We start from the raw sequence: 12,802 nt of genomic DNA, 5'->3' as shown, positions 1-12,802 counted from the left end.
TGCATGTGTTCTTTTGTCTGTGCCCTCCATTTGCTTTTAATCGCGTCTATTTTGCTGCTCGCGCAGTGCAGTTCTGCACCCACTTAGATCAGTCGCAGCATCCTCTGTCTGTGCTAATGTCAAACCCGAAAAATGACAGCAGAATAATGGCATCAGGCCACTCTCTTACACCAACAACTCACAAATCACTCATCCTCCAGTTATGCCACATAGTGTAATTTGTGATTAGCTCCATATAGTCTTGTGCGTAGGCACAAGTCTTTAAAAAAAGTGTGCTTTTTTCATCATTAAACCATCCTACGTATGATAATTGTGCTTCATTACAGCACTAGAGGAAGGAAAATCTTATTAAAAGAAGAGCATGATAGGATGAGAGCATAAAAAGCTGAAGAAACCAGAAGGGCCTTATTCTAAATCACTGTCTGCAGAAAAACCCAAGAGAAATATTTTTATGTTCCATCAATGGCCTCTGTCGTTCTGCTCAACAGACTCTAACTACACCATGTCACAAAGCAAAAATAAATAGTGTGGGTGCGGTAGTGTAAAACATAGACTGACTTTTATGCCCTTTCTGATGTACTCTGAGCATTCATTTCTGAGGCACTGTACATACAGATATATTTATTTATTTGTGCCCTGCATGCTAAGTGTCTCGCTTGAATCATGTTTGTGAATATTTTATTCCTCAGGCTTATTTATAGTCTACTGCATGCTGTTCTGTGTGTACTGACATACTCTTGTATTTTCTTCACTGGTAAAATATTTTTTTCTTCCTTCCCCTGTGCTCTTTTTGTGTGTGTGCTGTCTGGATATAAGAAATCACGCAAGGTAATGACTGAAGTCTAGAATCACTTTTTCCAATCAACATCCTCATTCACACTAAGAGCAACATTGAATAGCCCAGTGTCCATCTCAGCTTCATTTTCCATTAGTCAAGATCAGGTAGAGCAGTGGTTTTCAACTGGTGGGTCATGACCCAAAAATGGGTTGCAGGTGTTTTCTGATAGGGTCACGGACAGCAGGGGAATAATTAATGCTAAATGCTCTTTATGAAATGCAACTAAACATATTTGTGCATAGTTAGGCTTGTCAACTTTAAAAGGGAGGAGAAAATGCTTGCCAAGTCTTATCTTGGTGATGTCAAAGGCTGTGCATTTAATCAAACTCAGATTCCAACATGGACAAAACTATGCAAGTTAAAAGAAAATTTGACCCAGACTACAGTATGTTAAATAAAGGCAGCAATGATAAACATGGATTGTGCCAACCACAGTATGTTTTGTATTATTGGCTCTAAGGGTTTAAGGATTAGTTCACCCAATATTGAAAATGTTCTCATCATTTACTCACCCTCATGCCATCCCAGATGTGTATGAATTTCTTTCTTCTGCTGAACACAAACGGAAGATTTTTAGAAGAATATCTCAGCTCTGTGGGTCCATACAATGCAAATGAATGTTGACCAGAACTCCAAAAGTTCCAAAAAAGAAAAAGAAAGTCAGCATAAAAATAATCCATCAGACTACAGTGGTTTAATCCATGTTTTCTGAAGCAATCCAGTTGGTTCTGAGTGAGAACAGACCAAAATATAACTCCATTTTGACAGCAGTCTCCTTGGCGATTATGATTTCAAGCTCGATTACACTTCCTATTGCGCCATCTAGCGCTCTGCGCATGCATCAAGCACTAGGAAGTGTAATCAAGCTTGAAATCATGATCGTGCCTAGAGACTGCAATAACAAGAAAAAGGAGTTATATTTTGGTCTGTTCTCACTCAAAACCAACTGGATCGCTTCAGAGGACATTGATTAAACCACTGGAGTCTTATGGATTACTTTTATGCTGACTTTATCTGGGAGTTCTGGTCACCATTCACTTGCATTGTATGGACCTACAGAGCTGAGATATTCTTCTAAAAATCTTTGTTTGTATTTAGCAGAAGAAAGAAAGTCATATGCATCTTAGATGGCATGAGGGTGAGTAAATGTTGGTTCTGTGTTGGGTTGCCACTTGATGTCAGATGCAAAATCTGGATCCTGAAGCAAAACCAGTTGAGAAGCACTGAGGTAGAGGAACAAACAAACAGAAACGAGGGCTTTTTATCTTCAACCAATCCATATGCTGAAAGGAAAAAAAGAGAGGAAGAGGGAGAGATGGTTTAAAGAGCAATTTGGCTTTTACCTCAGGCCAGCTGGTATGGGGGTGGCAAGGGAGAGTTATCATTTGTCCACCATTGTTTCATCAGCCTTCCAACAACAATGAAATGTCTTCATTAGTCTCGCGTGGGAGGGCCATTAAACAGCCTCGCTGTGAATGTAGACTGCGAGAGTGAAGAAAAGACTGATGGCGTGGGAGAAAAAGGGAGTGTTATCACTAGAGAGAGGAAGGGAGCGTGGTACAGAACTAGAAAGTGTTTTTCCTTTGTCTTTAGTTACATTCTGCTTAAATTTTTATTAAATAGTGTTTTGTTCAGTTGATGTTTCAGTGATTTAAGTCCTTACTTAAGTTGTTGCTTTCAGCAATATTTTCATGAGGAAAGCACTGAAAGTTTTAGCCACCAAAAAATTTTAGCCCAAAATGCAATTTTCGGTTTTCAGCTGAAAGAGAAATTTGGCCTAAAATATGAACAGAAACCACTACTTTAACAGATCTGATAGCATAAACTTTGTCATGAAAAATATCACACTTAATGTAAACACCAGCTGATGATGGTACCTTGCTGAAAAAGAGCTTGGGTTTACAGCTGATGTGTGAAGAGATGCACACAGAAAAAAATCATATGGACAACCAGCGTAACTGAACAACAGTCTCACTGAAGGCAACATATTCTGGAGAAAATTATTTGTGTAACTGATAGAGATCGACAGATATTGGTTTTATAAGACTGTGACTGATAACAATGATTTACTGTCCAGTAGATGATATGCAGAATCAACCTTAAATAATTTTGTTTCTGCTTCTCCACACATTGATAACTACATAATAATTATACTACAACCATAAAAACATATGCATTAGGAATATTTTAATAAAAATGAATAATTTAACTTGAAATGCTATGTGTCCAGCATTTCTGTAACACATCTCAATTAGGCATGAATTGCTTTAAAATGATGAGTAATTTATGAAAACGATGCATTAAAATATTAAGTTTGTTTACTAGAAATGTTCTAAGTTTATGTAAGTTTAGTTTACTTTTACTTGTAAACACCGTTATTAAGCTCACAGTAATGTAAAAAAAAAAGTGTGAATATTGGTAAAAGATATCGGTCAAACCGATAGTTGATTTATATTCAGTGATTGCAATAAGAAAGTGATATGAGAATAACTGTATATAATAAGTGTTGTATAGAGCTAGAGAGAGTTGTTCTTTTGTTAAATAGTTTTTGGGCTCTTGGGAAAACTTCTTATAGAACCCCTAGTCACCTGTTCAGTCTCAGTTTATTCCAATAAATAACAAGACACTGAAATGTCAGTGACACTTTACAATAAGGTTCCATTCGTTAACATTAGTTAATGCATTTAGGTATCATGAACAAACAATGAACAATGTAATTTTTACAGCATTTATTAATCTTTGTTAATGTTGGTTAATGTTGGTTTTTCTTTGTTAGTTCATGTTAGTTGATAGTGCATTACCTAATGTTAACATATATAACTTGTGATTTTGAAATTGTGTTACTATTTTGAAATTAACACTAACCATGATTTATAAATGCTCTAAAAGTATTGTTAATTTTTAGTTCATGTTAACTAATGTTGTTAGCTAATGTTAACAAATGGAACTTTATTGTAAAGTGTTACCGAAATGTCTCATCCTGCCTGTGGCTGTCGGTGGTTTTGAGGATTTGTGTCTTTGCACATGTTTGACTATATCAAACAGCAGCTGGGTGAGAATATTCCTGGCTATGCTGTCTTGGCCCAACCACATGCTTGGACTGGCCCGTGGGTCCACAGCCAGAGCTTTTTCAAGCCTTTGCCTCTATCCATACTTAGCTGTTCTTCCATTTTTAGTGCTGGGATAAGAGCTGGACCACACGTCTGGAACTGGCATTGCTGTCCCATCTTTTTTTTCCCTGGCAATTACCTTGCCTTTCCCCCCAAGGCTGTTATTGGCCTACATAGAGTAAAGATTTTAATTTGTTTTAAGTAGAGCCACATGCTGAAAAATCCCACTGTAACCAAAGTGATTTTCATGCACGTTGCAGAAACGCTCATTTCATGGTCATCTGCTGTGCAAACAATAGGCTACACCAATTCGAGTTTACTGTTCAGATTTTGAAAGGTCTGTGGAACAATCATGCATCCATTACACTCTTTCATTAAAAAACCATCCATATCAGTCGTTCTCATTTTAATTGCTTCAATTATTGCTGTACTTTCTTTCCTGCCTCTTTTCTCTTGTCTTATGTGTTAGTTTCAGAGCAATTTGCCATTCAGGCAACTGAGCTTAAATCAATTAAGGGTTGTGATACAACACTCACATTGATGTGAATAAGAATTAGGTGTGAAAGTTAAATCAATAAATCGACTAATGCAAAGCATCCTTTCTTACAATGATTGGTTTTACTGGAGTTCGCTCTGCCAGTTCGCCCGTAACAATTTATGGGCGAACTATATTATCATTATAGCTGTTTTAAATGATGTGGCTTTTAGCTAGTTTGATAGATAGATGAGCAGATAGAGAATAAAAGAGTTATATTGATGCTCAAGTTGGTTCTCACATTGACATTTGTACTCTGCAGAATCAGCACACAGATCTAAACTTGAAGGAGTCACTCTTTGTGGGTGGAGCCCCTGATTTTCGCAAAGTAGCCAGAGCCGCCGCCATCAAAGATGGCTTCAAAGGGGCTATTCAGAAGGTGAGATGCCTTTAATATCCTTTTAATAACATAATGTGATGGCATGCAGTCCTGACTGATTTGAAGACATGCAGACATTGCTAAGTAAACTTTGGGATAATGCACTTACTGCATGCTTTAGATCAATCCACTGCCAACACTACTGGTTGGCTGAGGCTTCTGCTTGGTCTGAAAGTCGTCATTTTAAATGGCCAGCTAAACTGCAACCAAGCAAAACCAAGCAAAACAAAACTCTTTAAAAGTTTCAATGTTCAACAACCCCCACCCCCATGTAAAAGGGTTTCTATGCCCCTTTATCATGTTTTTGGATGGCTTTGCTGACATTGTACACCTGTCACAGGAAAATGTTTCAGTGAGTTCAATGTATTGATGTTCCTTTGGCCGTAGATTACGTTGATGGGCATTTCAATCCTGAAGGCTGATAATGCCCTTAACTCCAGTGATGTGTCCATGTACCCCCATCACCCCTGCTCCAAAGGTGTTTGTGAGAATGGGGGCCACTGCAGCCCCATGTTGGACAGCTACGAGTGCATATGCCGACCTGGATTTCCCGGACCACACTGCCAGGATGGTGAGTACTTTACTTTCTACATATTGCTTTTCTTTGCAGTAAAATTTTATTACCCAATATATCCTCTTCTATCTCCCCCTCACACTCCTTTAAGGCAAGATTTGCTAACATCTTTAGCAAGAACAACATTTATGGCATGTTTAAAAAATAGCTAGTGGCGTCTATAGCCAAGACTTCAAATGTATATTTTGCTAAATCCACGCCTCCAAACTTGAAAAGTAAAATGAGTCACTGTCTTCCTCAATTGGTATTCCCGACAAAAACACACATTGGTAATCTCACCAAATACCCAAGACTTTTTGCTCACCTCATTAACCTTGCTGGGTCTTGCCGTTGTATCTTTAACCTTAATTAAGCCACACAAGCATGAAGCCTGCGATACATCACACTTTTCCTCCTTTCCTTTAATTAAACAGCACTGTGCCTTGCATCGATTGGTGTAATTTGACTCCGTCTTCTCTCTTCCCATCCAGCAATATTTGAGAAATCCGCTGGGGACACAGAGGCCATTGCATTTGATGGTCACACTTACATCGAATATCATAACGGAGTCACGAAGAGGTAATGTCGCCACACATCTTCATGTCAGTGACCTTCCCAACAGTCATAATCTGCCCTGAGCGTTCCGTCTCTATATTACCAGTCAATGAGGGGTGATGACAAGCTAGATTACTCCAGTCCCATTTTAGTTCCTATGTGCTTCTGCGTTTTAGCTAATGGCTAGATATCATCAATTACCACTTCTACTTTCCTGTCTCTTTGGACTTCTGTGAACTCTGGGTGGTTCCAATTAGCTCAGCACCCGGAGGAGTCTGCTTGACTGCACACCATTGTAGAATATCAAGCTTATATACTGTAATGAACCTTCCTTCACCCACCACTCCCATGCGAGGATCTCAAACCCTCACATCTTCATTACAGTGCATATCCTAAAGCTGCTCTGGATGGTCATGTCTTCATAATTGCTTCCATTTTCAGTTATCAGTTGATTCCTATTCCTCTGGTTGCTTTGATGTGTCCTGCATACACCAGGGTCTGAAATGACATCCAGGTTCATTCTGTTTCTAGTAGATAGGACAGAGTTTTTGAACTCGCACAAGTGTTATACCTTGATGCCAAAAAGTATTAAGTCGCACATAAAAATGTCTAAATGGCATTGCATTAGATACAAAAAGACAAACCAAGTGGCATCTGCAAACAATTGATGCTAGTGCTTTTCTCACATGATTTTAGAGTATGTATGAAGTCAGTTTCCCTCAAGTTCACACAAGTTTCCAAGCTGAGGTAACCACAGGTTTAGTTCTTCACATTCACTATGGACTTGTTCCATTAGCATTTGACAACCAGAAAGTGTCCATCACTTTTTGTTGTAATTTTTAGTATTTTTTTAATTTGAAACCTAACAAACTTCTTTATATGAAATGTCTTGCCAATTGAAAAATGCCAGTTGCTTTGATATTTCACTGCAAAGATATTCATACATTTTTTTGTGGGTTTAGGTGTCCAAATACTTTTTGGGGCCACTGTATATTCTTTATGTCCAATTTTAATGTCTCCATTATTGCAATCTGTCCACTGCCACGTTAACTGACTATACCACTGACAAATTACACATTACATCACTTATTCAAACTTACTTGCTTTACACGAGGCAAACCTAAATCTAGAACACACAGTGTCTCCCATCTTTGTTATGTGCTGTGTTTGTTTGTTTTTTGTCTATTTGTCTGTCTGTCTGGACACTTAACGTCTGTTGTCTATGCTCTGTCTGTCTGTCTCATTTGAGTGTCATCTGTTGTCTTCCTTCTGCTCTCAAGCCAACTGACAAATGAGATCCCAGAGTAAGTAACCCAGAGCCATTCTGGGGTGAATTTGATCATGCCAAACTAACGTTATAGACAAACCATTGATTTAACCCAACACAAAGCATTCTTATTACCTTCATATTCCCATTTGCATCACATCTAGGCAAATACTTTTTGAAAAATTCAGGTCCCATCTATCAGATACTGTATGTGTTTTTCTACATGATAGTCTGTTTCCAGGAAAGGTTGCATTCTCATCAGCTTCATCACAAACCACTTCCAGGAATGCATGCTTGGCATGAATAATTAGCACTGTGAGGAACAGAGACACTGATAGATTCCTGCAGGAATCATGCATGGAAGTACCTGAACTGAATTTGGAAATATGTCTGTGTATTCACTGGATGACTTATGTTAATCTGAATGAAGCCCCTTTTTAACTGCAAATATTTTTTGTAACTTCTTGAACTTTTTAAAGCTTTTTTATACATCAATATTTAGTTGGTATTTTCAGGCTGGTTGAAATGGGTTTTTACTGCCTCATTAGAGAGATGTTTAATCTGTTATGGTGTTCCATTTAGTGATTCTTATTTTAAATTATTTGTTTCCTTCTGAATGTAATTAAGTGTCTAAGTGGCTGCACTGAGCCCTTAAAAAGCTGGCAGCTTGATTATATGGAATTATGTTATGTATTATGCTCCGTGGAAAGTTCTGCTCGGCTTTTAAGCCATGTCAGTTTGTTTGTCAAATCGCTAACACTGATTTCTAATAATTATTCCCAAGGATGAAAGAGAAAGTGGCACATTAATCAGGGATTTGTCTCTCAAAAAACTGCCCGCAATAAAAGAGGCTCCGTCCAGTAAAGAATGTGTGCCACTGCAGGCATCAATAATAATTAAGGACAAGGTCCTCTGCAATGACATTCACTCTGCCCAGGGTTTAATGCGTCACTTCCTGTACAAATGAAGTGCCAGATTAAAATTAATCTCAACCAAGAAAGCTGACCAGCCCTTCAGAATGAGTGTCATAAATTAAACTTGATCAGGTTTTGAACAGAGCCTTAAAAGTTAATGAATTCCTCAGAGGATGTCGACATGGTGGCGCTGCATTTGTCAGAGTGGAGTAATATTTATGTTAGAGTTTATGCTGTCCATTTGTCTTTATTCTCTCTCTTTAGCTCGGCAGCCTTCATGTTTCATGTTTAGTCATGTTTATGATTTAAGTGACCTGTTCCTCAATGCACTTTCTTAATAATTGGCTATTTGACCTCATTTGGAACATAGAAGTATGTTGTATTTAGCTCTGTTCCAAAACCTAGTGAGCTGCCTACTGCCTACTTAGGCAGCTGCCTTTTAGGGCAGTATCATAACCATCATGAAACCTCATAAGTGCTTGCAGTTGATTTTAATAGAGTTTTACATTAGCATGTTGCTAAGCTAATGGCACGATACTCTAATAAGCATAATAAAACATAGCATACCCACACATTTTGGTAAAAAAATAAAAAATGTAATTACACTTTACTATTTTAATATTTATATATATATACTTTTCAGTATCAAGGGAAATATGAGTATACACCGATGAGCCAAAAAATTATGACCACTCAGGTGAACCGAATAACATTGATCATCTCCTAACAAGGTCACATGTCAAGGTCTGGGTAGATTAGATGGTAAGCGAACAATCAGATTTCGTAGACAATGTGTTGAATGCAGGAGAAATGGGCAGGAGTAAAGACCTGAGCGACTTTGACAAGGGCCAAATTGTTATAGCCAGATGACTGGGTCAGAGCATCTCTGAAACGGCAAGGCTTGTGGGGTGCTCCCGGTCAGCAGTGGTGAGTACATACCAACAGTGGTCCGAGGAGGGACAAACCACAAACCGGAGACAGGGTGTTGGGCGCCCAAGCCTCATCGATGCGCAGTGGCAATGAAGGCTATCCCGTCTGGTCTGAACTGACAGAAGGTCTACTGTGGCCAAGTCACAGAAAATTTGAATGAAGGTTACAGTAGGAATGTGTCACAACACAGTGCATTGCACCCTGCTGCGTATGGGGCTGCGTAGCCACAGACCGGTCAGCATGCCCATGATGACCCCTATCCACCGTCAAAAGCACCTACAATGGGCACACGAGCGTCGGAACTGGAACTTGGAGCATTGGAAGAAGTTCGCCTGGTCCATTGAGTCCATTGGGGAAGTCATGGCACCGGAATGCACTGTGGGAAGACGACAAGGGAGTGCAATGCTGTGGGTAATGTTCTGCTGAGAAACCCTGGGTCTGGCCATTCATGTGGATGTCAATTTGACACGTGCTACCTACATAAACGTTGCAGACCAGGTACACCCCTTCATGGTAATGGTATTCCCTGATGGCAGTGGTCTATTTCAGCAGGATAATGGTTTGAGGAACATGATGAAGAGTTCAAAGTGTTGCCCTGGCATCCAAATTCCCCAGATCTCAATCCGATTGAGCATCTGTGGGATGTGCTGGACCAACAAGTCTGATCCATGGCGGCTACACCTCAAAACTTACAGGACTTGAAGGATCTGCTGCTAATGTCTTGGTGCCAGATACCACAGGATACCATCAGGGTTCTTGTAGAGTCCATGCCTTGGCAGGTCGGCACTGTTTTGGCGGCACATGGATGACCAACAGCAGATTAGGCAGGTGGTCATAATGTTTTGGCTCATCAGTGCATGTACAGTATATAATCAACATTTATCTAACTTCGTACGCCATCTTGGATTTGGCAATGCTGCCTTAGAACCTGACAAAAACAAGGTATCTCAGGGGGCAGCATAAATAAGTTGCTTACTTTTTGGAACATCTTTCATGTTGGGAGCATGTCTATGATGCCATAAAATACTGTATCTGTAGGTAGTTCACTAACTATTGCAACAGAGCATTGGTTTAGCTTTCCTCGAATAGATGTGATATTGGTTTAGCTCTTTCAAAAATAATGGAATTGTAGACTGCAGTAACGCAACCATATGACTGTGCAGAACTATGGCACTGTTAATGCTATACTGGTATGACTACAGTATTCTAGTTTTGGTAGTCTTCTTACCTCTTTACTTTGCCCATGGTGGCATAACCACTGGAAGACTAGAATAATCTAGTAAGGTCATGGCGCTCGTCCTCCAGCTTCTCGGCACAGACCCTCTTGTCTCTGTGTTATGCGATCCCTGTTCTTGCCATCCACCCTTTGGCACTTATTGCATGCTTATCATTTTTTCCCTTGCTCTTCTAAGCCCTGAGTCACTGGAGAACCCATCTGACCAGAGGTGAGTCCCCTCTGCTCGAACTGTTTCCTACGGCATGCCATTCTCCCACACTCAGCCACCCTGCACAGGTTAAAGGCCAGGGCTTTTTGTCAGGTAGCACATCCCTAGTTTGCACTGGAACAATAGAATGTAAAATGTTATAATTAGGGCTGTCAATTTAACATGTTCATTTAATACAATTAATAAAAAAAAAAAAGTGTTATAAACATTTAATCGTGTTCCCTGGTCCGTATGATACTACAGGTAACATCTGGCCAAACCACAATTATCGAGAGCAGGCAGCACAGAATGAGTAAGGGTCTATTTGCACAGGCTGCATTCTTGCAGTCAAAAACCACTAGACAGAGTGCAACGGAATGAAATGCAAGGGTTTTGAGATGCATTTTAAAAGTTGCACATTGTTTTTAACTTGGCACAACATCATAATTATGCGGCTCTCAGAGACACGATATTATTATTAAAAAACAGGACGCAATCTAGTGCATGTTTACATAGACCAACAATTAAAAACAGCGTAGATGGAGTGGATGGAGATTCAATAATTTACTTGTCTGCCACAATAATGTCTTTGATTTATCTTTACTTGGGGGATTTTTTTCAGCAAATATTGAAATACAGTTTTGATTATTGAATATTTATATTCAGTATTGATTACAGTTTTTCATAAATTGACAGCCATAGTTATAATATATCTAATATGTAATGCTGTATGGGAGAGACATGCATTTCATGGCTATTCCCATGTGAGCCACTGCCCCTAAAGGGGGACAGTTTGAATAAGTCTAAACACTCTTGTTATGAGAAAATAATGCACCACCCCATTACACCCTATGATAAGCTGCTCTCAAAATATTTAGTTTTAAAAGCAAAATACATAATATAAAGTTAATCCAAGTCACTGTTAATGAAATCAGGCTTTAATGGTTTAAGCACTACTTCCCTTTAGAATGTTCTAGATGCTTGAGATCCTAATGGGACATGAGCAATAATGAGCTCAGCAGTGTGGTGTATAATCACAGTTAGCTGCCCTGTTAAAGGAGCTTTGGCCTGGGGCCCTGTGAAGGGAAGGTCTGTAGAAAGAGTCCAGTCAGCACATTACATGTGTCTCATTGGGAAAGAATTGAATTACACCAAATAATTATTCAGCTTTACACCATCACTGCCTCATCAACACAATTTGCATAATGATTTGCATTTGCATCATTATTTTTAATCAAATTCATTAAGAAAAGTTCTTTCCAATTCTAGAATTATTCGTAGAGTTCACAATCATTATGATATTAAATTTGAGTTGCCAGTCAGGTAGTTTGTAGTTTGGCAGACAGGAGAGGACACGGAAGGATGCAGATTTCATGCATCTGTTCTGCTCTCATAGTTTGATTAATTAAAGCTGCCGTTGATCTTAAGGTACCCATATGGCTCCCCGCACTGGAGACAACATACATTGTTTGACTCTGGACACTTTCTAGTCCTACAGGTTCAATTCTAAAATAAAATTACACCTTCCATGCTGAAATAAAAACAGCTTAAACGAGCCTAACAAGGTTTGCTGGTCTTCCAGCCTGGCCATGCTGGTCATCAGTTGATCTAGCTGGTCTTCGGTTCGTCTAGCTGGACTCCCAGCCTGGCCAAGCTGGTCTTTAGTTGGTTAGCTGGTCTCCCGGCCTGGCCAAGTGGTCTTCAGTTGGCCAAGCTGATCTTCAGTTAGTCTAGCTGATCTTCAGTTGGCCAAGTTGGTATTCTGTTGGTCTAGCTGGTGGTTCAGTCTTGCCAAGCTGGTCTTCAATTGGTCAGGGTTCGTACAAGGTGCTTGAAGTGCTTGAAGTACTTGAATTTGGCTTTTTCAAATTTAAGTCCTGGAAAACCCTTGAAAATAGCAATTTGTACCAAGAAGTGCTTAACAAGTTCTTGAATTATAGAAAATCTTAAAACACATTGCTTAAATCATTTAATAAATGAAATGTATTTAGTTATTTTCGGAAAAACATGACGACAGACCACTACTGTAGACCACTGCTGAAGCGAGCAGCGCTGTCACGTGGCACCTGTTACTTTTGGCAGCGCTGTTAAGAATGGGCCAATCACAATCAAGTGTTACTGGAGGATTTAAAAAATATATGTTTTATAGATACTGCTGTTGCGGATTTAACAAGTATGAATCCTTGCAACTATCAGTTTTAATTACAATTTACTCTCTAGAGTGAAAACATTATATGAGATGTAAAACGTTTTGAATGATTTGAATGCAGATCAATGGAGGATTCAGTTTTGTGAGC

The 12,802-nt window shown here is 39.3% G+C and overlaps 1 protein-coding gene across 4 annotated transcripts in view; it reads left to right on the top strand.

Annotated features, from left to right (window-relative positions):
* The window catches only part of agrn (agrin), a 361,141-nt gene that overhangs the window by 335,686 nt on the left and 12,653 nt on the right, over positions 1-12,802 (top strand). For all 4 annotated transcript variants that reach the window (XM_051661300.1, XM_051661303.1, XM_051661302.1 and 1 more), the window contains 3 exons: positions 4,746-4,862; positions 5,250-5,433; positions 5,907-5,994. In XM_051661300.1, coding sequence (XP_051517260.1) covers positions 4,746-4,862; positions 5,250-5,433; positions 5,907-5,994 — 389 coding nt within the window. The remainder of the gene's footprint in view (positions 1-4,745; positions 4,863-5,249; positions 5,434-5,906; positions 5,995-12,802) is intronic.

Source organism: Myxocyprinus asiaticus, chromosome 29 (assembly GCF_019703515.2).
Source record: "Myxocyprinus asiaticus isolate MX2 ecotype Aquarium Trade chromosome 29, UBuf_Myxa_2, whole genome shotgun sequence".
Lineage (NCBI taxonomy): Eukaryota > Metazoa > Chordata > Actinopteri > Cypriniformes > Catostomidae > Myxocyprinus > Myxocyprinus asiaticus.
This window is presented reverse-complemented; position numbering and strand designations above follow the sequence as displayed.